At 42.1% G+C, this 25,266-nt stretch overlaps 1 protein-coding gene across 2 annotated transcripts in view; it reads left to right on the forward strand.

Annotated features, from left to right (window-relative positions):
- The window catches only part of sms (spermine synthase), a 122,220-nt gene extending 104,084 nt beyond the window's left edge, over positions 1-18,136 (forward strand). Inside the window, exons 7-11 of one of the 2 annotated variants that reach the window (XM_062485537.1) lie at positions 4,213-4,302; positions 7,733-7,847; positions 8,217-8,296; positions 16,733-16,848; positions 17,101-18,136. In XM_062485537.1, coding sequence (XP_062341521.1) covers positions 4,213-4,302; positions 7,733-7,847; positions 8,217-8,296; positions 16,733-16,848; positions 17,101-17,131 — 432 coding nt within the window. In that variant the 3' untranslated portion in view covers positions 17,132-18,136. Of the gene's footprint in view, positions 1-4,212; positions 4,303-4,701; positions 5,187-7,732; positions 7,848-8,216; positions 8,297-16,732; positions 16,849-17,100 lie in introns of those variants that run through there. The other variant, XM_062485538.1, reaches the window with a different exon arrangement.
- Positions 18,137-25,266: the final 7,130 nt, after the last annotated feature.

Here is a 25,266-nt window from a genome sequence, read left to right on the forward strand (position 1 = left end):
TGTTTTGATTTTTCAGCCTAACGATGGCTTGCTTCACTGATGGTGACAGCTCTTTGGACTTCATATTGAGAGTTGACAGCAACAGATTCCAAACACAAATACCATACTTGAAATGAACTCTAGACCTTTTATCTGCTCCTTGTCAATGAAATAACAAACTCCCTTTATGAGGGAATAACATACACCTGGCCATGGAACAGCTGAGCAGCCAATTGTCCAATTACTTTTGGTACCTTAAAAAGGGGGGGGCCACATATAAAATGTATTGTAATTCCTACACCGTTCACCTGATTTGGATGTAAATACCCTGAAATTAAAGCTGAAAGTCTGCACTTAAAGCACATCTTGATTGTTTCATTTCAAATCCATTGTGGTGGTATACAGAGCCAAAATGATAAATTGTGTCAATGTCCAAATACTTATGGAACTGTATACTGTATATAGTACATTCGGAAAGTACTCACAGCGCTTCACTTTTTCCACATGTTAAGTTACAGCTGTATTCCAAAATGGATTAAATTCATTTTTTCCTCAAAATTCTACACACAATACCCCATAATGATAACGTGAAATAAGTTTTTCAGAATTTTTTACAAATCTATAAAAATATTAATAAATCACATGTACATAAGTATTCACAGCTTTTGCCATGACACTCAAAATTGATCTCAGGTGCATCCTGTTTCCACTGATCATCCTTCAGATGTTTCTACAACTTGATTGGACAATTCAGTTGATTGGACATGATTTGGAAAGGCACACACCTGTCTATATCAGGTCCCACAGTTGACAGTGCATGTCAGAGCATAAACCTAGCCATGAAGTCCAAGGAATTGTCTGTAGACCTCCACGACTGGATTGTTTTGAGGCACAGATCTGGGGAAGGGTACAGAAAAATGTCTGCAGCATTGAATGTCCCAATGAGCACAGTGGCCTCCATCATCCGTAAATGGAAGAAGTTTGGAACCACCAGGACTCTTCCTAGAGTTGGCCGCACGGCCAAACTGAGCGATTGGGGGAGATGGACCTTAGTCAGGGAGGTGACCAAGAACCCGATGGTCACTCTTGACAGAGCTCCAGCATTGTTCTGTGAAAACAGGAGAACCTTCCAGAAGGACAACCATCTCTGCAGCACTCCACCAATCAGGCCTGTATGGTTGAGGAGCCAGATGGAAGCCACTTCTCAGTAAAAGGCCCATCTGGAGTTTGCCAAAAGGCACCTGAAGGACTCTCGGACCATAAGAAACAAAATTCTCTGGTCTGATGAAACAAAGATTTACCTCTTTGGCCTGAATGCCAAGCGTCATGTCTGGAGGAAACCAGGCACCGCTCATCAACTGGCCAATACCATCCCTACAGTGAAGCATGGTGGTGGCAGCATCATGCTGTGGGGATGTTTTTCAGTAGCAGGAACTGGGAGACTAGTCAGGATCGAGGGAAAGTTGAATGCAGCAATGTACAGAGACATCCTTGATGAAAACCTGCTCCAGAGCACTCTGGACCTCAGACTGGGGCGAAGGTTCATCTTCCAAAAGGACATCGACCCAAAGCAGAGAACAAAGGAGTGGCTTCGGGACAACTCTGTGAATGTCCTTGAGTGGCATTGTATTGAGCAAAGGCTTTGAATACTTATGTACATATTATATTTTAATTCTTTTATTTTTGCAAATCTATAATAAATATGTAACAAACTGTTTTTACTTTGTCATTATGTGGTATTGTGTGTAGAATCTCCAAGAATGAATGAAAAACGAATTGAATCCATTTTGGAATAAGGGTGTAACATAAGAAAATTTGGGAAATACATTATCGATTATTATTGATAAAATATAGGTGCTGCTGTCTCGATCAAAATACAGCTTTTACACACATGATGCAAGGAATCAGATACGCTGACAACATCATGTAGCATGATATCTTTTTGCAAACCTCAACTAGAAAGAAAGATTTATCAGACATAAACGTTGACGTGTACTAACCTTTTATTATATTACTCGAAATCTCTGCAAATCAATCGCTAGATTATGGTTAGCCACTACCCATTCACTGTATGGCTAGCAGTGACTGCCAGCCAGCATTTCAACGTTGAATGTCAATCGTGTGCTGTCGGGTGAGCTATGGACTATGCAGCTAGCATAGAAGAAAGTTGCGTAATGTGACGAGACTGAATTAAAAAGTACAAAAAACACACCAGGGACGCCGACAACCTCGGCAACCCTGCGCAAGGCATAATTTTTTTTTGTTAACATCTCTGTAATCATACGTATCAAACAAGACTGGGTGTGCAGACACGCTAAGTTTCTCCTCCAACTTGAATCTGAGAAACCTAGAAAATGTTTACCATGACCAACGGTTGCTATGTTACAAGAAACAATAAGCCAATACGATTGGCCAACGACAGCGTTTAACGCTACTCATTTTCATGCAAGTCCAGCTTGCAATGTTCCGTTCACCTTCCCAGAATGCCCTACGCGGGCGTTGACGCAGAGCATCTCCAAAACTGCAGCTCTTGTGGGGTGGGGTGTTCCTGTCTGCATCAAAAGTGGTCTAAGGAAGGAAAAGTGGTGAACTGGCGACAGGGTCATTAATGTACATGGGAAGCGAAGGCTGGCCCATGTGGTCCAATCCAACAGATAACCTAATGTAGCTCAAATTGCTGAAAAAGTTCATTCTGGTTCTGATATAAAGGTGTCAGAACACAGTGCATTGCAGTTTGTTGTGTATGGGGCTGCCTAGCCAGGTTGTCAGGGTGCCCATGCTGACCCCTGTCCACTGTCGAAAGCTCCTAAAATGGGCATGTGAGCATCAGAACTTGACCAAAAAGCTTTTGTTTTACATCACGTGGATGGCCACGTGCATCTGCTTTGCTTAGCAGGGGTAAACATGTTGGATGCTTCAGACCATGTACAGCCTTTCATGGAAATGGTATTTCCTGATGGCAGTGGCATCTTTCAGCAGGGTTATGCGCCCTGCCACAAAGCAAAAATGGCTCAGGAATAGTTTGAGGAACACGAGTTCAAGGTGATGACTCTCCCCAGATCTCAATCCAGTCGAGCATCTGTGGGATGTGCTGGACAAACAAGTCTGATCCATTGAGGCCCCACCTCGCAACATACAGGACTTAGAGGATACGCTGCTAGTGTCTTGGTGCTAGATACCACAGCACAACTTTAGAGGTCTAGTGTCCATGCCCTCGACGGGTCAGGGCTGTTTTGGCAGCAAAAGGGGGACCTACACTATATTAGGTAAGTGGTCATAATGTTATGGCAGATCGCTGTATATATAAATAAAAGAGCTACAATAGCATTATAATTTAAGTAAGACTAGCCCTTGCTTGCAATCTTGCCCCATCATTGAGCAACATCTCCAGTGCATTTGGGGTACATGCATATATGCATAAGAAGCTCACAAATTGGTTTGCTGTGAAAACTGCATGGGAGTTTGGGTATGTTTGTACTCGTTTGTGATTCCATGATGCTACGGTATTCTCTTCTTAATTTAGGAATCTAATTTCTAGACAAAAAGGTGGTGGTAAAATTGATAAAAGATCCAAGAGTATTTGATAAAAAAAGCTAACTGATCTTTACTTCAGGTATAGTGTCTTCATTAAGTATTTTAGATACTATAGGCGGTCTGTGCCTTGATGCACATGCCAGACCTCATAATTAGATAAGAGTGGCAACGTGGTTAGCCAGTGAGTGGATTACTGTTGGGGATTTGTAGGGAACTCATCACTTAATTACATAACATGATCATAGTGTAGGCAGGGTTGAGACAGGCTGCAGTAGTCTTCCATGTTGAGTTGTCCATTTGATGGTTTCGCACATCAGTGATCAGGGGACTTTCTGCCTGTCCTGTCATCAATGGGGGAAGTGTTCTGACTACAGTATGCATTTACATAAAAGTCATATGTTCTCAAACAAGTAGGGTAGGTAGGTACTTTATTCATCCCTAAGGGGAAATTGTGTTGTGATAGCATGCAAAACAAAAAAATATTTTTTACAATAATGCACAGGGCTGTGGTCATGGCAATTACATGCCCGCTCTTGTACCACAAACTGTGTATTCATGTAGAAACTCTACACAGAGACATACAGGTTCAGTTAAAAACTGTATGCAGTTCCTATGAGTCCTTTTGATCGGCTTGTAATCACAAACCACTCCTGGAACTTGACAGTGCTTCATTTGTTAGAACCTTGACAGTGCGTGCACATCGACCAGATGGTAATTGATGGTTGCAGAACACACATGAGGAAGACTTGTGGAAGTGTCTTGGACAACTTAAAAGGAGATTCTTACCAGGTGAGAATGAAGAGGTTGTTTGTCGTGGAGTTCCACCCCATAGGGGCTCTGCTCCTATTGGGTTACCCCTCTACGTTTACCAATATTTGAAAGCCTAAATGTATCCTCCGTCAGGTGCCCCCTATATAAGGGAGCGTCAGCCCACCGTTCATTTCACAATAGACATTACATTTACATTTAGTCATTTAGCAGACGCTCTTATCCAGAGCGACTTACAGTAAGTACAGGGACATTCCCCCGAGGCAAGTAGGGTGAAGTGCCTTGCCCAAGGACACAACGTCATTGGCCTGTCGGGGAATCGAACCGGCAACCTTCCAATTACTAGCCCGATTCCGTAACCGCTCAGCCATCCCTGCTCCATCTCCATCCCTGACAATAGGCTACATTGTTTCATTTCAGCACGGATTGCCAATATCTGAAGCCACTACGAGATTCTGCACCCCAAAGAGAAACCCGCTGGCACTCACTCAGACCAAGATATGTTGGCTCATCCTTCACTGTCGAAAGCTCTTCTCATGGCTCACAGCTGCTGCCATGCCATGACCATAATTCGTGACAGCCACGAATTATGCTTTGTCTCGGCCCACGTCATGTATTAACCCTACTTACCCACACTGTGCTAGCTTCCCTTGGAGTCGTTTTGTGTTCTTTAGGGAAGAGCAGCCCCTCGAAGCTTTTGTCTTTGCGATGGTCTCTGAAGAAGAGAGTACAGCCGCAGATGACGATGCAGAGGACCCTTTGGAGGCAGACCTAGGGAAGACTGGCCAAGCCCCTCCAGCGGAGGCCGCTTCCTTCTCACCTAACCTTCCTCATTCCTTGTTGGGGCCCACCCCTTTGGACAAAGACAGCAAGCTCTCGACTGCAAAACCTTCTGCCTCCCCAGTGACTTCACATTTACATTTATTCATTTAGCAGACGCTTTTATCCAAAGCGACTTCCAAGAGAGAGCTTTACAAAGTGCATAGGTCACTGATCATAACAACAAGATAGCCACAAAAACATTGCGAGTAGCCAAAACATGAAGCACACATTATGAACAAACTTTGTGGAGAGATCCTGGGTGGAGTGGTCCTGGGGATCCACGGTTCGTGGTCCCCAGGATCCACAGTTTGTGGTCCCCAGGACCACGAACTGTGGTCCTGGGGGCCCCACGTTAAAAAGGCTTCTAAACCTTTTGGCCCTCATGCCCAAGCAACGGGACTATGTGGAGGGTTTGTGGGATGCACCCTTCTCCACCCACGCACCGGTGGGAGCGTTATTGCCATTCACATGGGTCGAGGAGTATGCCACATTGATCACGGAAAGCATTCCCCTACTGCAACCAGCCCTAGCTACTTATCTGGTGCCGGGATCTTGTGCCTGGGCTTCGGCAAAGAAAACTAATCTGCCCACCCGATGCCTCGCTGGCAGACAGGGCGTTCATGCTGGGTGCACAGGATATGGGTGTGCAGGAGAGACCGGAAAAAGCCTTCGGTCCCCACCACTGTTTGTTCTGTTGTTGAATTGTACAATAAAGCATTAAAAGAGAGGTTCAGCCCTCCATGCTACTCTTTCTGAAAAAGACAATGCTTACGTCCTTTGTCCTTTGACCCGCCTTTGGGAGTCAGTTCCTTCGCACACAGCCCTTGCACGGGGGGTTCTTCTGTATGTCTTCTCTCCGTTGCCAGCCATCCTCCCCTTGATGGGTCGGGTGACATCAGAGGGTCTCTCGCTGATCTTGATAGCTCCCAAGCGATTTGCCATAGACACTTCAATTTACCTGTTGCATAAAGCTTTAAGATGAGTGACTGACGTAAGACTGACTTAGATAGCCTGTTACGCTTTGCATTATGGGTAAAATAAGACACTGCGAAAAAAAGAAAAGATGGCAGACAAAACAGCAACATTTAACGGCGAAAGACCTGATGAAAACCTATATCTGTTGGAGGAATACAATATTGAAAAATGTGTCTTATTAACAAATAGTGTATACGTTTTTAAGCTTCTTAATTTAACCCCAACGCTACTTCCATTTATCAACAACTCCAACGCAGATGGCTGGTGCTAGCGTCAATAAAGTGAGTTATGTTGTCATCTACTCACTCGTTTAATAAAACATTGTATTCTGCGCAAAAGCAGAACCCAGTCAACATTTATGTTGACTGTTAGTTCCACATAACACACTTAGTTCCTTTCGTAATAAATTATGCTAAGATAATGACGTAGCCTACTAACAGATCGTTGGCATAGCAACTCAGCCCTTACCGCAAGGTTTAGCCAGGGGGAGAGGTGGCTAACCTTTTTACCTCAAATCAAGTCAGTCTTACTATTTATGCAACAGACAGGCTTAGTTAGACAAGTCTAACCTGACAATTTAAGACAGTCTAAGGCTAAGACTAGTCTTAAACTAAGTTTATGCAACTGGCCCCAGGCGACATCCTTGGCTGCGACGGGCCCTTGGCCACTTCCTCCTCTCCAGGACGCGTTCTCCCAAGAGATCGGGGCCCCACTCATGGCTTGGTTACTGAAAGGGATGCAGAGGTCTCTCTGATGCAGTTATTTAGACCATTCATGGAGCCCACGCGCAATCCACCGCTTGAGGGTACACAGCGTGCTGGCAGACCTTTTCACAATGGTGTAATGGCCAGGGAATCGAATCCATCTTGTAGAGGCTTTCCTGCTTTTTCTACAATCTCTATTTGTGCGGCAGCCGTCTCTGCATGTTACAAGGGTTTTGCTAGATTTAGTCTGTTCACCTACCCTTTGATTAAGCATTTTTTTGTTTCTGCTTGCAGACTTAGACCACCTCACAAGGGCGTCTGCTTCCAGCTGGTCCTGTGCAGGCCCCCATTTGAACCGATTCGTGATGTGGTGTAGGACATGCAGGATTGTGAGTGCGTGGTCGCTCTCTATGCTACCAGTTCCCTTGCACTTGTACTTTTCGGATGCGTGCCTCCCATTTGCATATGGGGATCGTCCCTCCTGTCTCCACCCCTTGGGCTTCTGGCTATTTTGAGGTTGGATCTGGGGGCAGGGCTGTTTTGTGACACTTTATCTGTTTTGTTAGGTATCAACCTTGACTTGATTATGAGTAATGCGTCCCTCTGGTGTTCTGAGTTGTTCTGTGACCAGGACTCGCTGGGTGTATATATGGCCTCGCTCGCTCCGCCTAAACCAATAGGAGCAGAGCCCCTATGGGGCGGAACTCCACCGTCCAATTAACGGCAGTCTGATTCCCCCTTATGGCACCTGACAGTGGATATATTTTGGCTTTCAGTGATTGGCTAAGTGAACGTAGAGGGGTAAACCAATAGGAGCCTCATGGGGCTTCGCTCCACTCATAGAACTGGAGCTAGTTGGTTATGGAGCTATCTCCATAACCAACACACAACTAGCAAACAGTATATTTATAACTGGCACCATAATATCTCTGTACTCTGTTTTGCTTCAGATCTTAGTGGAGGACTGTGTTCCTGTGCTAAAGAAATATGTGGAGGAAGGTAGGACATTTGATTATGTCATCAATGACCTTACAGCAGTTCCCATCTCTACAGCTCCAGAGGAAGGTGAGTGAGGATGTAGTAGAGAACGGTTTCAAAATGTTTTTATCTCATGAATAAAGAAACTGGTAAATTAATTGTTTTGCATATTTTCAATGGTAGATACAATGTAATTTAATAATTTTCAATGTGGTGTTACATCCTTGTTGTTTATTAACATCTAACATTAGAATTATCTTGCACAAGGAGGGTCTGCAATTGAAAGTCTGACATGGTGTACATCATAGTGGACATTACAAAACTCTGCTCAGCTCCTTTTCTCAAGTTGTCTAATTTCTGTTCATAGAGTTAACCTGCTGTTCGTAAGGAACAAAAGCATAACTTGAAACATTCTGAAACTACGCCGTGTGGTAACAATCTTTCTCCCTGTCTCAGACTCGACATGGGAATTCCTCCGTCTGATCCTGGATCTCTCCATAAAAGTAATGCGACCCAGTGGAAAGTATTTCACACAGGTGAGAAAGTACACAAAATAACAAGTCATCAAGAGTCTGAGGTAGCAAACGGACTCATGACACTACACTACTACTGAGCCTTGTAGGTGTGGATCACTAGAGCAGTTGTTTCTCCTGGCACATTTTCCAATGAAGTTCAATAGGAAAATGAGTCAACAGACATGAAATTAAAATGATCTACCAACAGCAAATCTCTGTAGTTGGTAGCATAAGGATATTAGATGTTGGTTTGCTACCTCAGACTACGGTAGCCCTAAAGTGCAAAACACACCCACTAATATGAGTCATTTCATGATAATGACAGAGTTACGTGGACCAGGATAGTTGTTTGGCTATCGATTTATATGTTTAACACGCAATTTATACTTTTGCCACATGCTTCGATAGCCAAACAACTGTCCTGGTGCACGTAACTCTGTCATTAGAGCATTTCTCATTTCCTGTTAGTTACTGTGCATCCAAGTGTTGTACCTACCCTTTCCATTTGGAGTTAATGTAATTTTGTTTCCCATTTGGGGGAGCTTGTCTTTGTATTTCGGGGGGAGGTGAGCAAGTCATCCTATTTGGGGGGTGTTTACTCGTACTTGATGGGAGTGTTTTCATTTGGGGGGTGTACTCGTATTAGTATGGAGCTAAAACAGTGACAGTAAACTGAGGTATTAAAAATAAAAATTGGCATTGAAACAGGTATTGGCACTGAAAAAGTTCAACTAAAGAAAAAAAATCTCACAATCCTATTATTTTTATATTTTTATGCATCATGATGGGTTTTTTAATTTCAATCTTTACACATTTTTTATTTCAATTACAGTTTTTTTACAATGTCACTGGTTTTCAGTTTCAACTTTATGGTTTTCAGTTTCAACTTTCTGTCACTGTTTTGGCGTAGAGGGGGGGCTTGAGGGAAGGGAGTGTGCCCCTCCACCAGAGTCCGTCATCCTCAGTGCAGCTTGCTTCCACAAGTTCACCTGCAGCCACCAAATCTCAAGTAAGTCTGTTTACTTCTGCAGTTGTTGTTTTTTTTTATAGAAGCGGGCAGGTTTAATGTTAACTTTTCTAATGGATGTTGTGCTGTTTTGGCAGATGTTAGCGCGAACAAGAGCTAACGTTAATGATAGCTAATAGGCCTACCGCACGTAAGCTAACATTTGCCAAAACAGCACAACGTCCTTTAAAAGTTAACAATAAATCTGCACACTTTTATTTGAAAAAAAACAACTGCAGAAGTAGGGCACACAGTCACTCCCTCTCCTCAAGCCCCTCCCCTCTATGCCAAAACAGTGACAGAAAGTTGAAACTGAAAACCAGAAAGTTGAAACTGAAAACCAGAAAGTTGAAACTGAAAACCAGTGACATTGGGGGAAAAAAACAGAAATCAAGAAAATGTGTAAGATTGACAAACCCATCATGATGCATAAAAAAATCAAAATAAAATAATAGGATTGTGAGATTATTTTTTTTCTTCAGTTGAACATTTTTCAGTGCCAATACTTGTTTCAATGGCAATTTCTATTTGTAATACCTCAGTTTACTGTCACTGTTTTAGCTCCATATATTAGTGGGTGTGTTTTTTGCACTTCAGGGCCGCCGTATCCAGGGGCATTATTAGACATAAAGCTCTACTGGGGCACAGGCCCCTATTCATATCCCTTTTTTTTCTTCCAAGCTTTCTGCGCACAATGCACTACTCAGCTATAGAAACTCCCTTGCTTAACCCACTATACAACAGTTCAGGGATGCCAGTTTGATATCAGCTTTGGCAGGGACATCAATAGTTAATGCGAGCACGTAACATTTTTTCGCATTCATTTGAGTGCAAATACTGTGTTTTTTGAGCTTCATGTAATATTGTTTTTATGTTTTAGTCAAAATAGGATGATCAGTAGGCCTATCATTTAAAAACGTTCTTTAGTTTTGTAATGTTTTCTTAGCCTACCTCAATTCTGACTTAGCCGAGCCGAACTTTTGTGTGCGTGCTGCTGTGGCTATTTGGCAACCTCAGAAGAGCGCGCTGACATGGAATTCTGCTGGCATCAGTTTGTCTGTTTGGTTAAACTGCTTCGATTTTACAAGCATTGATTGGGATATGGCGTACATTTTTTCCGGGATTATCAATCTAAATGAATGCACTGACTAATAAAGTAATTTGTTAAAACTAAAACTTTAGATTTTACTGCGGCACAGCAGATTTATACTGGGGCACGTGCCCCAGTAAAAAGGGTCAACGCCACTGACCGTATCAGACCCATAATGAATGAATCATCCAACTGTCAGAGTAAATAAGAGCAGAGAATGGTTCAAAGGTGGACTCACAGAGAAATGCAAAGTTTTGGTCGTATCTTGTGAGATGATGTACATTTTTCTTTCTCAAATATTTTCGGGTCGGTTTATTTTAGGTAAAACGTCAATCAGGAAGTATCTCACAATACAAATTTTGTTTATAGTAAAAGACACACAGGTTCTTCAGATCTTTTCTGGGTGACAGTATGGAGCGATATTAGTCCCATCTCAAATTCAATTTAAATGTAATGGTTTAGAATTTGATATTTTCAAACTGCAAATTGTGTGCCACATTGAAAATTGAAATTATTTAACCGATTGATATAAAATCCAAAAGTTTGAAAATGTTTTACTCTTATTAATCAAATCAAATGTATTTGTATAGCCCTTTTTACACGCAAGCATGTCACAGAGGGCTTCACATATGCCCATAGAACTGCCCCTCAACCAACCTAAACCCTCAAGGTTTAGGTTTTATTACATGAAACTTGTATTCGTTCAACTTTGTTGTTGGCAAACACAGCTTGTCTGATATCATAAATCACTTGGAGGCTGATTACACTCTCCTCTCTTCCAAAGCCCTCTGTCTTTTTTTTCTCAACCACACAATCACTAACTATTATATCAATGTGTTGGGAATAGTGTTGTCACAAAAACCGGAACTCTAGTACCAAGTATCTACTCAAACGAAAAAAACGGTACGATAACAGAACTTCTGAAGTTACGGTAGTACTGAGTCGGACACTGACAAGCACAATGTTGTCAAATAAATCTCACCAGAAGACACTTTGGTGGCTCTCTGAAAAGTTGCTAAATCTTGGGGGTGCAAAAAGTAGCTAAATCTAGTGACAGTCGTTAAATTGGCAACACTGGACAATCATAAGACGCCGGCATGGAGACAAGCAGCTAATGCTGCAGGGGATCCACTAAAAGTTGTTGACAAGAAAAGTGGAAGAGCCACGAATGAAAATACTTTGGGTCTGAGGCAGATGACAATGAGAACATTGTCGATCACCAGAAACCAATTTGCAAACATCACCGTTCATTTACTTTATGGTTTGCAGCATACTGCAAATGCAATACCTAATACTGGGGCATATGAAAGAAGAGGGCACAACAGGGTTAACACATTTTCACAGAGGCTTTTAGATTACATAGTTTGCCGAAATTTGTGTGTTGCGGTTTGGGATAGGCTACATGTACGTTATGTGCTTGTAGTGCGACCAAAATTCCCATGAAACATGTTGAATCCACTTCTTACAAATTATGTTCAAATTTTATATTTTTGATCTCTACGTCATCTTCTGAGTTTGCTTAATGTCTACACTCAGTCCACACACATTTTGCCTTTAAGCCTACATGCATTGTGATTGTTAATGTTCTGTTGTTTTCATAAGTACATTCTTAGATATTGTAGGTGACTGTTACTGTCAAAAGATGAATGTTGTTCAGTAACCTATTTTCGTTTCGTTTTGTGCCAAATTTCACTGGTATTGGTACCGACTACTGAAACTTTGGTACTGTGACAACACTAGTTCAGAATGGGTTTGTTAGATGATATATTAAAGGCAGGGTAGGCAAGTTTTGCGAAGCTAGCTATTTTAGCTTCTGTTTAACACAATTCAAACCAAAATATCCCACCTCCTCCCTTCAAAGCCACTCCCACAAAACTATAGTAACGAGCATTGAGTGGCGGGGCAGAGTGCGCGCAGATAGGTAGACAGACAGGTAGCCTGTCCAATCACTAGTCAGGGTACCCCTTAACGATTGGTCGTGTTTATTACAGTATTGCGACGCCCACAGATGTCGGAATTATTTCATATTACCGTCAAACCTTTAGATATGTTTGTTGCTATCAAGACATGAAGTTACTTTCGGCAAATATGACAAAAAATTCTTCTCAACAACATTGCCTACCCTGCCTTTAATACGTTTCAGATAAAGTTGTATAACCTTTCTGGCTAGCTTCATTAATTGTAATTTTGCCTTTAATTTATAATTTGTATTTTGCCATTAATTTGTAATTCAGCACAGTTGCTAGGCAGTGAGATTAAGACCAATAACCGTCCATTTTTAAGCCTACTTGCTTAACCTTTTGGCTACCTGGTGTATGCCACTGCCCAACAACACGCTAGTTATTCACTTTTCAAGTGTATCGGCTTTTGGAGGAAATAGATTGAGGACGATTTAGGATTACTTATCATTACGTGGGGTACCTGATGGTTTAAGTTTCAAGAGTTTAAGCTCAAGTGTAAATGTATGCATTCTGGGTACTATGCATCAGTTTCAACTGATGATGGCACAAATACAACTATCCAATACAATTTCCCTCTACAACAGCAATGAAGTCGGCTTTGATGTTGTAGAAAAGGCCCAAAAGTTAGTTATTAATTTAAGTTTGGGTATGATTGTTCATTGCTTTTAATTCATAGGGGGAGCCATCCCACATGAACATAACGATCATGCAGTAGAGGAATGGGCTTCAGTCAGTTGATGTGCTCTGTTGTATCGCCATATCATTATTTTTATCGTATAGTTTATTGTGCGTGAATGAAAGAGTAAGTATTTATCCGTTATATTACTTGTATTGTATCTATATATATTTCTGGAAAATAGTCGCATGAAAATAAAGAAATTGGGCAATCCTGTGTAAAGATTTTACTTATATGATTTAAACTTCCCCTTAAGTATTTCCCTTCTAGTGACACAATTATTGTCAGTCACGTCCTTGTCTGAAGACTCAGGGCTCATGTGAGTGGCCATACACACTGTAAGTAGGGAATAGCACATTCAACTTTGTCAGCTTTTCTAATACCCCCACTATATCAGCCTCTCTCAATCCTGGTCCTTGGGCCTACTGTAGCCATGCATGTTTTTTTGTTAGATTTTTACTTTTTTTTTTCTCTCTATGTATATTTGAGACCACACATTCGTAGATATAGGCCTACATTTCTATATGGAAACGGATTATCAGGTCGATCGGATTAAATGAGCCAAAACGAGGCACGTTCTTTAACTTTATACTGTATGTAACTTCAATTCCAGATGTTTCGACTGCCTATTTTTCAGTTGTTATGCCTGGAATATATGTTTTGTATAACTAATAAAGATAAACCCAAAAAATCCCACTATAAAACTTGCACACACAGACACAAACATACTCATATACAGAAATTCAATCAATCAAACTTTATTTATATAGTGCATTTCATACCAGGAGGGAACACGATGCGCTTCACAGAGGGGAAAGGGTAGGGGGGGGATACAAAACACTTTTGTTTGACACCAATTTTCCAGAGGGAAGCAAAAAAAAACAGTGCACCCAGTTGGGCCAATATAGGTGAACTGAAAAAATTCTTCCCTCACCTCTCTGAAATGAATTCCTCGCTGCCTTCACAGCCAGTTTGGTCGCTGTCTTTTTAAGAAATCCCTGACTTCCTGCTCAGCAAACGAGCTGCATGGCTGCATCTCGTATGGAAATCAATGGCCTGGGCCACAAAAGCTGAGCCAACTGGGCTCAGAGGCAGGAGATAAAAGCTTGAGATGAGGCAAGAGATCGGAAGAAACACCAATATCACCGACCGATCACGTAATCAAAAACATCCGGGGGCCTTACGTTTGGTTGTGAGTGGCCGACCCGGCTGGATCTAGGCTCCTCGGAAGATTCTTTAGTTTTGCTCAATGTTCCAATGAGCGCACACACACAGCTTTACTCCACTTTGTGGCTGAAATGTGTTGACGCACCAGTGCCCCAGCAAATATGCAAAACATCACATTGCATTTCATTATGTTGTGTTACGTTAATCAATCTGCATATTGATTGTGAAAATTATTTTCTTAATTTCTCTAACATTCAAAAATGCACTGTCCCTTTAATCAAAATCAAATAACTAAGTAAACCAACATGGAACAGGCAGTTGACTCCATGTGTCTGCCATGTGTCAATGCACCATTGATGTAAACATTTTTATCTTCATTTCAACCCCATATAAAAAAAAAAAAATGATCCAAAACGACATTGCACAAGCATAGGGTACACATATTTTAAAAATAACTATCAAATTATTTAGCAAATTGGGCAATTTACTTGCAACATTTTCTCCCTCAAGTTTGCATGCTTCCTTGTTTCCTAAAAAGTAGCAGTTGATCGGTAGCCTGGCTCTGCCCTCCTAAGTACTTCCGCTCAATTTTCATTTAGCTTCTGTACTAGGTCTGGGCTGTCGGTATATTAGTCGTTTTTTGCCAGCCACATTTTCGGCGGTCCAATCAGCGAACAGAAGGAGTGGCTGGGAACGATGACGTTGATGTTATGTTGCGCCTTAGTTTGAGTTGTAGTTCAGTAATGGCGGCGGAGAAAGGTGCGAGCAAAGCCATTCGGTCTGTTGTGGCAACGCTGCTGAATATCCAGAAGTTGGAGCCGGAGCAAGAACAATCTTTGCTAAGTTTTGTTGGTGGCCATGATGTTGTGGCCCTCCTCCCCACGGGGTTCGGGAAAAGTTAGATTTTCCAGCTAGCTCCGTTAGTGGTGAAAGAGTTGGGGAGTTGAGGCGAACGCTTTTGGTTTATTGGTTATGGCAGATCAGAGTGGCTCTGGGAAGATCCAATAGTTTTAAACTTCAACAGAGTACCCGCCTTCAAGGAAGTTAACGCTTGTCAATGGAGCAATCCCAGACTCTCTGTACAAATGAAATGTACAAGAGTCTTTTTAGGACCAGGCTAGTTGATCGGGTTGAGGTCAAAGCTTTGTGCAGGCTACTGAAGGTCTTCCATACCAAACAAGACAAATGTGAGATCACCCAAAATGCATTGCATGTTCAATTTGAATAAATTACATATAATTATATTATAAATATGTTTCTCCACAGGCACAATTTAAAGCCCAATGTACGTACAACAGTTTTCCGTAAAACTCCTCCCAACACATCCATAACTAACTCCACCTACTCTGTGGCCTGGAAAATATAAAATGCCAGCTCTGGATCAGGAAGTAGTTTGTGGTATCTAACTACTTTGCTTACAAATCATGCACATATTTTCCATTAGAGCCTCCTCCACATGTCAGGTTTTAAGTAGGCTAACTTAAGCCTGATTAATACTTCAATGTCAAACGAATCTGCGTTGGGGCGGCGGCGGCGGGCGGGGGGGGCGACCGATCGACCATGTAGAGACAGAAATGACATGCCGTCATGTAAATAATATAAATAACATAAGGCCATTTAGTTTGTTTAATAAAAGAGCAAGCTATAGACCTGTTTTATAGGAAAGGTAACCTTCAATTACTTATTTTGTGATCTGGCGCTATATAAAAAATAAATATATATATATTCGCCCCCCCACCCCCCCTGATATAATGGTAGGGGAAACACTGCAGTGCTTGTACATTTGCAATTTGCAGGCTGTTTTGACATCAGTAAACACGTTCATTTATGTAACAAAATAAACTGATCTATACTGAAAGTAAGCTATATCCACATTATATTGTCGTTCTGTTCGCTAGCCAGCCCCTTTGAAAGCAGATGGATATCGGTTGTAAAGGTGATTTCACATCTAAATAACAAAACTGAATTTCCCTATTTTCCTTACTACGGTAGATTCCTATAGATAGATAGCTACCTATATTGGGGAAGATGCAAAAAGTATAGTTTTGTTTACCAAACCACAGTAATAGGCGGTTTTTAGGTTTGAGGTTCATGTGGTTTGAGGTTTATGTTGTTTAATTTGTTATTTGTTTAACTACTTGCTCTTATGTTTCTTCCTATTGGCACTTATTTGCTTTCCACAATGTATGCTTCATGTTTTGGTTACCCGTAATCTCCTTGTTTATGATCATTGACCTATGCACTTTTGTAAAGCTCTCTCTTGGAAGTCGCTTTGGATTAAAGCGTCTGCTAAATGAATAAATGTAAATGTAATAGACCATCATTTTGCACAATTGTGCCGCCTAGTGCAAAGAAATGCAATGGCTATCCACACAACAAGGCTGCACAACTATAAACGTGAGGTGTGCAGTGATGTGAATGTAACCTAAAATACAATGCTAAGTTTAGATCACTAAATACAGGTTGATAGTCACACTGGTCCCATGTGTATTTCAGCTTCTTATCTGTGTGTAGAACATTTATAATACGCTCTTTAATTGTTTGTTTGTGCCCCTAGGGTAACTGTGCAAACCTGACTGAAGCTCTGAGTCTTTACGAGGAGCAACTGGGAAGGCTGTCATTTCCAGTAAACTTCTCCAAGGAGGTAGTATGTGTGCCCTCCTACATGGAACTGTATCCTTCCAAACAACGCTCACACACTCAACCAATCATCAATTTAATCAGTACCTTGCTGGCTTTACAAGATATATTGGAAAAAGGGTATTTGTGCACCTATGACACAAAATTAACACTACAATTCCACTGTCTCCATAGTCAAAGCTTAAATTGACATTCATGTAGGACAGAACTATATCATAAATGTCATTTTTGTCTTTATATGCATACATAAAGTGGCAGCTTACACTCCTCAACAAACATGTGTAGGTGGGTTTTCTACACAATTTGGAAGAAATAAAGGCATCTCCCTTTCCTATTTGACCCCACCCTGATGGAAGGTGAAGAATTTGTACTGTAGTACCAACAGGGAAAGACAACACTGTTTTACCATTGCTCCATATATTACTGGTTCTGTGTCTTTTACCCTTTTTAAATGTTTGTTTTTATTGTTTCATGTCTAAACAAGATTGTGTTATCGTTTGTCCTGATATTTTATGTAGGGTTGTTGTTTGCATGTAGCTGACTGGGAGACCCCCTAGATATGACTTTTTGTCTATTGTACTTTCAACCAGACCCTCTTTGACTGTTCCTTTCATTTATGTAAGAAGTATTTACATTTAGTATGGTTTTGGGTTGTGTGATATAGTTAAATCAGATGGATGCTTGTGCATTTCATTCTTTGTTTTCAAGCTTGTGCTATCAAAGATGTGGAGTGTCAACCTACCCGATGAGGCTGAAGTATCATACTGCATTATAAAGGGAAAAGGGTCATTCTCTGTATCAGTTCCTTGCTTGAACAGCATCTGTGTGATGGTTGTTTGTATTATGTAGCGCCTCCTACTGGATCTTATTTTTACATGATCAGTAGAGTTTTCTACAAATGTTTGAAGTCCATGTACTGGGAGAGGTAAGTTTTTATTTTGTGTAGCATGCTTATACACAATGCACATTCAAGCCTTCGATAATTGTTGTGGTGCTTTATGTTTTTATTTATTTGGTATTATTTCACCAAAGGCAGTTTTATCCCATTAGTAAAAATTACATTTTGTTTAGTAGTGACAAGTTATTAAAAGTGAGCTGCAGAATCTTTTTGGGAAGACCATGTTCTTGTAGTTTATTTTCATCAGTCATGGCAAAAGTATGTACATGCAGTCATTAGGTTCATTCTGTGGTAAAAGTACATTGTACTCGCCCTTCCTCGCCCTTCCTGAAGAAGGGCGAGTACAATGTTGTTACTCTTTGAAGAAGTCAGTGTGTGTCGGTGTCAGCAAAGCAATGATACAATTTTGTGGTTTTTGTTCCAGTCATGTATGTTTCCATTTTTAATTAGAGGATTTACACGTGTAAACTAGTCTAGAAGCTAAAATACCAGGGCTTGAAATAAACCTTTTTTTATTGGTGGCACTGGTGCTCCCAACTTTAAAAAGCTAGGCCCACCGGCAAAAATTTCGGAACACCCAACAAATATTAAGGAGCACCACAACTAACATGTTTAAGTTCTAGATTTACAGGGCTCTCATGTTTTATCAACATTTTGCAGTGAGATTACCATACCTGTCAACATTTGGGACAAACAAATTCTGGGAGACGGGGTGGGGGGGTGCTGGTGATGTTTCTCATTGGCTGGTTGGTGCCATTTAATTCTGTATAACTCGAGACAACGATCAACTTGGCAGAAAACGTCCCTCCATATGCCTGAATCTCGTGCATGAGAAATGGTTGAAATGCCTGAGTCTCACGGCGACTGCTTGAGACTTGAGAGCTCTGGATTTAATTTGCCTGCTAGTTAGCTCCCTGTCATGTGCCAACGGAGCGCAGTTACAAGGCTTATATTAAAAATATAAATTAAAATCTGTATTTAAGTTTAATTGGTTATGTAACGTTGCAAAGAACGGTGGACAGGTCACTGTATCAGCTCACAGCAGACACACAGCCTACACTTCAGTAGGCTAATTAGCGAGTGTTTTGTAAAGAAATTAAAACAGGTTGCACCATAACGATTATTTGCACTGGCACACATGCTCTCAAATATATTTTGAGGTCGCACAGACAGAATTTCGGGAATGATAATACTTTTACGTCAAGATGTTTAATCCCAAAAATAATAGGGTTCTACACTTTTGAATTATTTTCATAATAATACAATATTTTTGCACATATACCACTATTTACAAAACCTTTCACCACATTGTCTCAAATCAAATCTCGGTCTTCCAAAAGTTGTTGACCTAAGTGTGCTACAATAGCAGAGGGGGACAAAGTACCCAACTCCTTTACTAATTACTTTACTTGAGTCAACGTATAGATGTCGTTCAGTCAAATTATTATTTTAGTTAAAGTAGTTGGGTACTTGCTTTGAAAATACTTGAAAATATTCAAATGTATATTTTCTATGTAATGTCAATGGTAGTATTGTTGCCATAATGCATTTACAGAAACGAATGAAACAATGTACTGAATGCACTGGCCTGTAGAATTAAAAAGCCTATTGTAATGTCTCTAAAAACACTATTCCCACAAAATAGCATGGCAGTATGTGTGGTTGCGTGTTTCTTCACATGTGCATCAGGTAGATAGTGGAATTTCTGTAGATGCAACCTGCCTTAAAATCCTAGTTACACACCTCTAGCTATATAATAGCAACACTGCTTTGAGCCATAAATAACTCAATAAAGATTGTTAATTCACAACCATTGGTAAATGGTTTTACATTGTAAATTTTTTGGGAGCACCCACCCAATTTTAACGTCCATCCATCATCTTCCGCTTGTCCGGGGGTCGGGTCGCGGGGGCAGCAACCTAAGCAGGGAGGCCCAGACTTTCCTCTCCCCGGCCACTTCCACCAGCTCTTCCTGGGGGACCCCGAGGCGTTCCCAGGCCAGCCGAGAGACATAGTCCCTCCAGCGTGTCCTGGGTCTTCCCCGGGGCCTCTTCCCAGTGGGACGTGCCCAGAACACCTCACCAGGGAGGCGTCCAGGAGGCATCCTTAGCAGATGCCCGAGCCACCTCAACTGGCCCCTCTAAACACAATTTTAACTTTAAAAAAAAATAAGAACTACTGTCAATGAAAATATTTATTGTGACTGACGTCTACTATACTTTCTCCCATGTCTCGAGTGGTGGACAAATTGTCAGTCTGGTCTGGTGAAGTTGAAGTCTTCACTGTCCACTGCACTCACACTGTGGTTGAACACAAGAGAATAACAACCAGTTAAACACATTTTCAGTTGTCTACCAAACCTCCTTAAACAGGCATATATCAACTTAAGTATTGAACTACACAACATTTTATTAAAACTATTTTAAATAACATGGAACATTCACTAATACAGCCTCAGAAGCAGGGGCCGGTTGCACAAAACACCTTATGTTAATATTTTCCTGAAAGTCAGTTAGGTTTCCTTAAAATAAAATTGGTTGCACAAAACACAATTAAGTCTTCTCCTTAAGGTTTCCTTAAATGTTCCCTTAAGTATTTATTAAGTATATTATATTTTCTCCTTATCTTGGTCTTATACTTGAGGAATATCTTAAACAATTGCACAAAAGACCTTATCAACCAAAGTAAGGAGAATTACTTATTTTACCTCTGACTCGACTTTAACCCAATGCTTCTCATTAAATAGTAGCCTACATTGTGGCGGCCTGCACCCGTTTCATAATTAAGTGGAAAAAAAAGTTTTACACTTCTCATAGCCTAATAACATAAAAGATCTCTGTTGTGTTATGCGACCTTGCAAAGCATCTCTAACTCCCATGTTGACTCCTTAGCTAAATATGTTACTCAGGGGTGCACAATTATAATTCAAAGAGGTCCAGTGACTAACATCTTCTCCCCCCAAAGGTCCAAACCATTAAAATGTCTATGATTTGGGACAATTTGGGACGTTATTCTTGTATGTATAGTTAATAAACAAAGTATTGACACTTGCTGCGGGAAGGATAAAGGTATGTCTGTCCACTCCTCTTCAAAGCTCGATTTTCTGTATTGACTTTTCCTGACTTCCTGGCCATCCTACAACTTCTCTTTCTTCAGTTTTTCTTCTCTCGCTGTCTCTCTCCTAACAGGCATTCTAAACTTTTGCTTTGATTGGCTGAGTTTCATTGAGTGATTTAAATAATGCACGTGATTGGAGAACACACCAGTGAGGTCGCACAAACACAACTTCGGGAGCATATGCAACCAAATTGCTCGCAATTTACGCCCTGTAGGAGAGGCTAATCATTCCTCGAAAGAGGAAGGTACAATTTCCCATAAACGGGAGTTTCAAAAACCTACTGTGGTCGTCTTCACAATAAAACATCTTTGGTGATACCACGTCATGTGAGTCATTTGGCCAATCACAATAAAGATAACGGCAGCTTCTTCTTTGAAAAGCCCCTGGCTGCAGCTTTCCCTGGCTGCAGTTTTCCCGCGGATGAATTCAACTTTTCACGCTACCACTATCAGGCATAGGCCGTTTATGGAAAAATTCTCTGGCGCTACTTCAATGGACAGTGTGGGAACATCTTTTCAGCTGGAACCAGGGACAAAGCCCAGCGGCAGCAAAAGCAGCTGAAAGTCAGCGAAAGGAGGGTGGAGTTTGTCTGCCAGCCATCCACTAGTGCTGCTAGTGGGCAGAAGCGGTGGAGGAAGAGAGTGTGGCCCGAAAGAGGCACATGGCAAAATAGAGAAAACGGGTCCTTGAAAAAAGAAAAACAAAGCGATTAAGCAGCGATGCGGGTTCCTCCGCAAAATGGCAAAATATTATAAACATGTACACTGTAGAAGATCGAGACGTGGACAACAAGAGAGAAAAACTACTTCATGTTTGGCCAACAACAATAGGCTGAACCGGGATTTGAATTCATGAGCATAAGGTTACAAGTCAGTCTCTCTAGCCTCTCTGCTACATACCAACTGCTGAGTTTTATAATTAGTAAGGGCTGAGTATTAACTTTCTATAGGATATTGAAACTCTTCTTGAGTTGATCTCTTTCCAGACTCTCAGTCAATGCACAACTAACAGTAGTCAATAGTCAGAATCAGAATGGGATTTATTCGCCATGAAAGTTTGCACAGACAAGGAATTTTCTTTGGCAGGAAGGTGCATACAATAAACATATAGGGACCTAAAATTTAAATATGTGGACTATCTATACTAAGGGTACATAAACTAGCAGTACTAAGTGGAATTAGAATTAAATAAAATATACAATAAAATATAAGTTGCCGTAATTTACAATATAAAAATACAAATATTACAAAAAATACAAATGTACAAGATACCATTTTGTAATGCAGTGCAAAAAGCAGTGTGTTTTAAGCAAGAAGTCATTAGAGTCAGTGTGGTCCCTTGGCCTTGTTGAAGAGGCCAACAGCGGAAGGGAAGAAACTGTTTTTGTGGCGTGAGGTATTGGTCCTGATGGACCGCAGCCTTCTGCCGGAGGGGAGTGACTGAAACAGGGAGTGTCCAGGTTGGGAGGAGTCGGCCACAATCTTCCTCGCTCGCCTCAGGGTCCTCGAGGTGTGCAGGTCCTCGAGGGTAGGCAGATTGCAGCCAATCACCTTCTCAGCAGTGCGGATGATACGCTGCAGTCTGCTCTTGTCCTTGGCAGTGGCAGCAGCGTACCAGACGGTGATGGAGGAGGTGAGGATGGACTCAATGATGGCTGAGTAGAAGTGCACCATCATTGTCTTTGGCAGGTTGAACTTCTTCAGCTGCCGAAGGAAGTACATCCTCTGTTGTGCTTTCTTGATGAGGGAGCTGATGTTCAGTTCCCACTTGAGGTCCTGGGAGAGGATAGTGCCCAGGAAGCGGAAGGACTCCACAGTGTTGACTGGGGAGTCACACGGTGATGGGGGTGAGTGGGGCTGTGTTCCTCCTGAAGTCCACAACCATCTCCACTGTCTTAAGAGCATTGAGCTCTAAGTTGTTCTGGCTGCACCAGGTCACCAGGTTGGCCGCTTCCCACCTATAATCAGACTCGTCTCCACCAGAGATGAGCCCAATAAGGGTGGTGTCGTCCGCAAACTTCAGGAGTTTGACGGACGGATGACTGGAGGTGCAACTGTTGGTGTACAGGGAGAAGAGCAGAGGAGAAAGGACGCAGCCCTGAGGTGATCCGGTGCTGATGGACCGGGAGTCAGAGACTTGTGTTCCCAGCTTAACGCACTGCTTCCTGTCAGACAGGAAGTCTGTGATCCACCTGCAGGTGGAATCAGGCACGTTCAGCTGGGAGAACTTGTCCTGAAGCAGGGCGGGGATGATGGTATTGAAGGCAGAGCTGAAGTCCACAAACAGGATCCTGGCATAGGATGCTGGGGAGTCCAGGTGCTGTAGGGTGAAGTGGAGGGCCATGTTAACTGCATCGTCCACAGACCTGTTGGCTCTGTAGGCAAACTGCAGGGGGTCCAGTAGAGGGTCAGTGATGGATTTAAGGTGTGCCAGCACCAGGCGCTCGAAAGACTTCATTACCACAGAGGTCAGGGCGACGGGTCTGTAGTCATTATGTCCTGTTGGCCTTGGCTTTTTGGGCACAGGGATGATGGTGGAGGACTTGAGACAGGCTGGCACATGGCATGTCTCAAGGGAGGTGTTAAAGATGTAGGTAAACACCGGAGACAGCTGGTCAGCGCAGTGCTTGAGGGTGGCTGGAGAGACAGAGTCCGGCCCAGCTTCTTTGCGGGGATTCTGCCTCTTGAAAAGTCTGTTAAGGGAGGAAGGAAGGAAGGAAGGAAGGAAGGAGGAAGGAAGGAGGAAGGAAGTCTGTTAGGGAGTCAGGTGGCTGAGCGGTGAGGGAATCGGGCTAGTAATCCGAAGGTTGCCAGTTCGATTCCCAGTCATGCCACTGATGTTGTGTCCTTGGGCAAGGCACTTCACCCTACTTGCCTCGGGGGAATGTCCCTGTACTTACTGTAAGTCGCTCTGGATAAGAGCGTCTGCTAAATGACTAAATGTAAATGTAATGTAATGTTAACTTCACCCTCCTGAATGGAGAGAGTCGTCACTGTAGAGGGGGGGAGGTGGGAGGCCTCCTGGGTGGGAAGGGGTAGTTCAGGACTGTCCAATTGTCTTTCAAATCTGCAGTAGAACTCATTCAGGTCGTTGGCCAGGCCGGAGTCGTTAGTGGAGTGGGGGGCTCTGGGCTTGTAGTTGGTAATCTGCCTGAGCACTCTCCAGACAGAAGCAGAGTCGTTTGCAGAGAATTGGTGTTTTAGTCTCTCTGAGTACAGTCGTTTAGCCTCCCTCACCGCCTTGCTAAACCTGTACTTCGACTCCTTGAAACTGTCTTTGTCCCCACTCCTAAACGCGGCCTCTTTCTCTGACCTCAACCTTCTGAGTTTAGCTGTAAACCAGGGTTTGTCGTTGTTGTAGCTTACCCTGGTGCGTGTTGGTATACAGCAGTCCTCACAGAAGCTGATGTATGATGTCACAGCCTCTGTGAGCTCATCCAGACTATTGGTAGCAGTCGTGAACATGTCCCAGTCAGTGCAGTCCAAGCACGCCCGCAGATCCTCCATAGCTTCACTGGTCCACTGTTTTGATGTCCTCACAGCAGGCTTACAGCGCTTTAGCTTCTGCCTGTATGCAGGTATCAGGTGGACCATGGCGTGGTCAGAGTGACCCAGTGCAATCATTGTGCAACAATTCACCGCCAGAAGAGTAGGTGGCGCAACGGTTTTTTGTAAGTCGTCGTCGAGTGTTTATTTACCTAGGTTATCGAGAAGTCGGAGCAAATGTACAAATTAGCCGTTTCATCAATAAAATACGTACATTTTCAGCAACTACACTGGCCCATTTCTCGTCACATTTTAATTCAGATGCTGATTTACATGTACTGTTTAGCAGAAATATGAATTGTAAAAACTTACAGCAATGGCGGTCAAAGGATTCGTCCTGTTCGTCCTATTTATCAAGCCAGAGCCATAGAAAAAGAGAGTTGCGACACTTCCATAGACTCCCATTGTTATCGAGGAATGCGGAAGTAAAGCATGTCACATGCGACCTGTAGTTCCAAACATTGCATTTTCCACCATTCAACCCCATTCATTTTCAGTGTCTCCGAAGTAAGTTAGCTGGTAAATTGATGAAAATCCTTATTTTTTTCATATTTTTACCACCACATATCAATTGTTATTAGTAGTATTTCATATAGCTAGCTTTCGATAAAGTTTAGCGTAAGATTATAGCTTGTTTGATCCGAAACGCAGTTTGAGCTAGACTGTCTAGCTAGTATCTAACATAAGCAACACTTTTACTGAAGCTAGCTAGAGAGCACGTGTATCATAACCAGAAGTCAGTTGGCTTATAGTCTGTCAAATTAGTTCTAATTATTGGTGTTCGTTGGCATACAAAGTAAGTCTTCTATATATACCTCTTATTAGCCTAGTTAGTAGAGCTAGCAACAATGAATTGCAAATTAAGTGGTGCGAAGCAAGTTAGCTGGTAA

Source organism: Osmerus eperlanus, chromosome 19, assembly GCF_963692335.1.
Source record: "Osmerus eperlanus chromosome 19, fOsmEpe2.1, whole genome shotgun sequence".
NCBI classification, from domain to species: Eukaryota; Metazoa; Chordata; class Actinopteri; order Osmeriformes; family Osmeridae; genus Osmerus; species Osmerus eperlanus.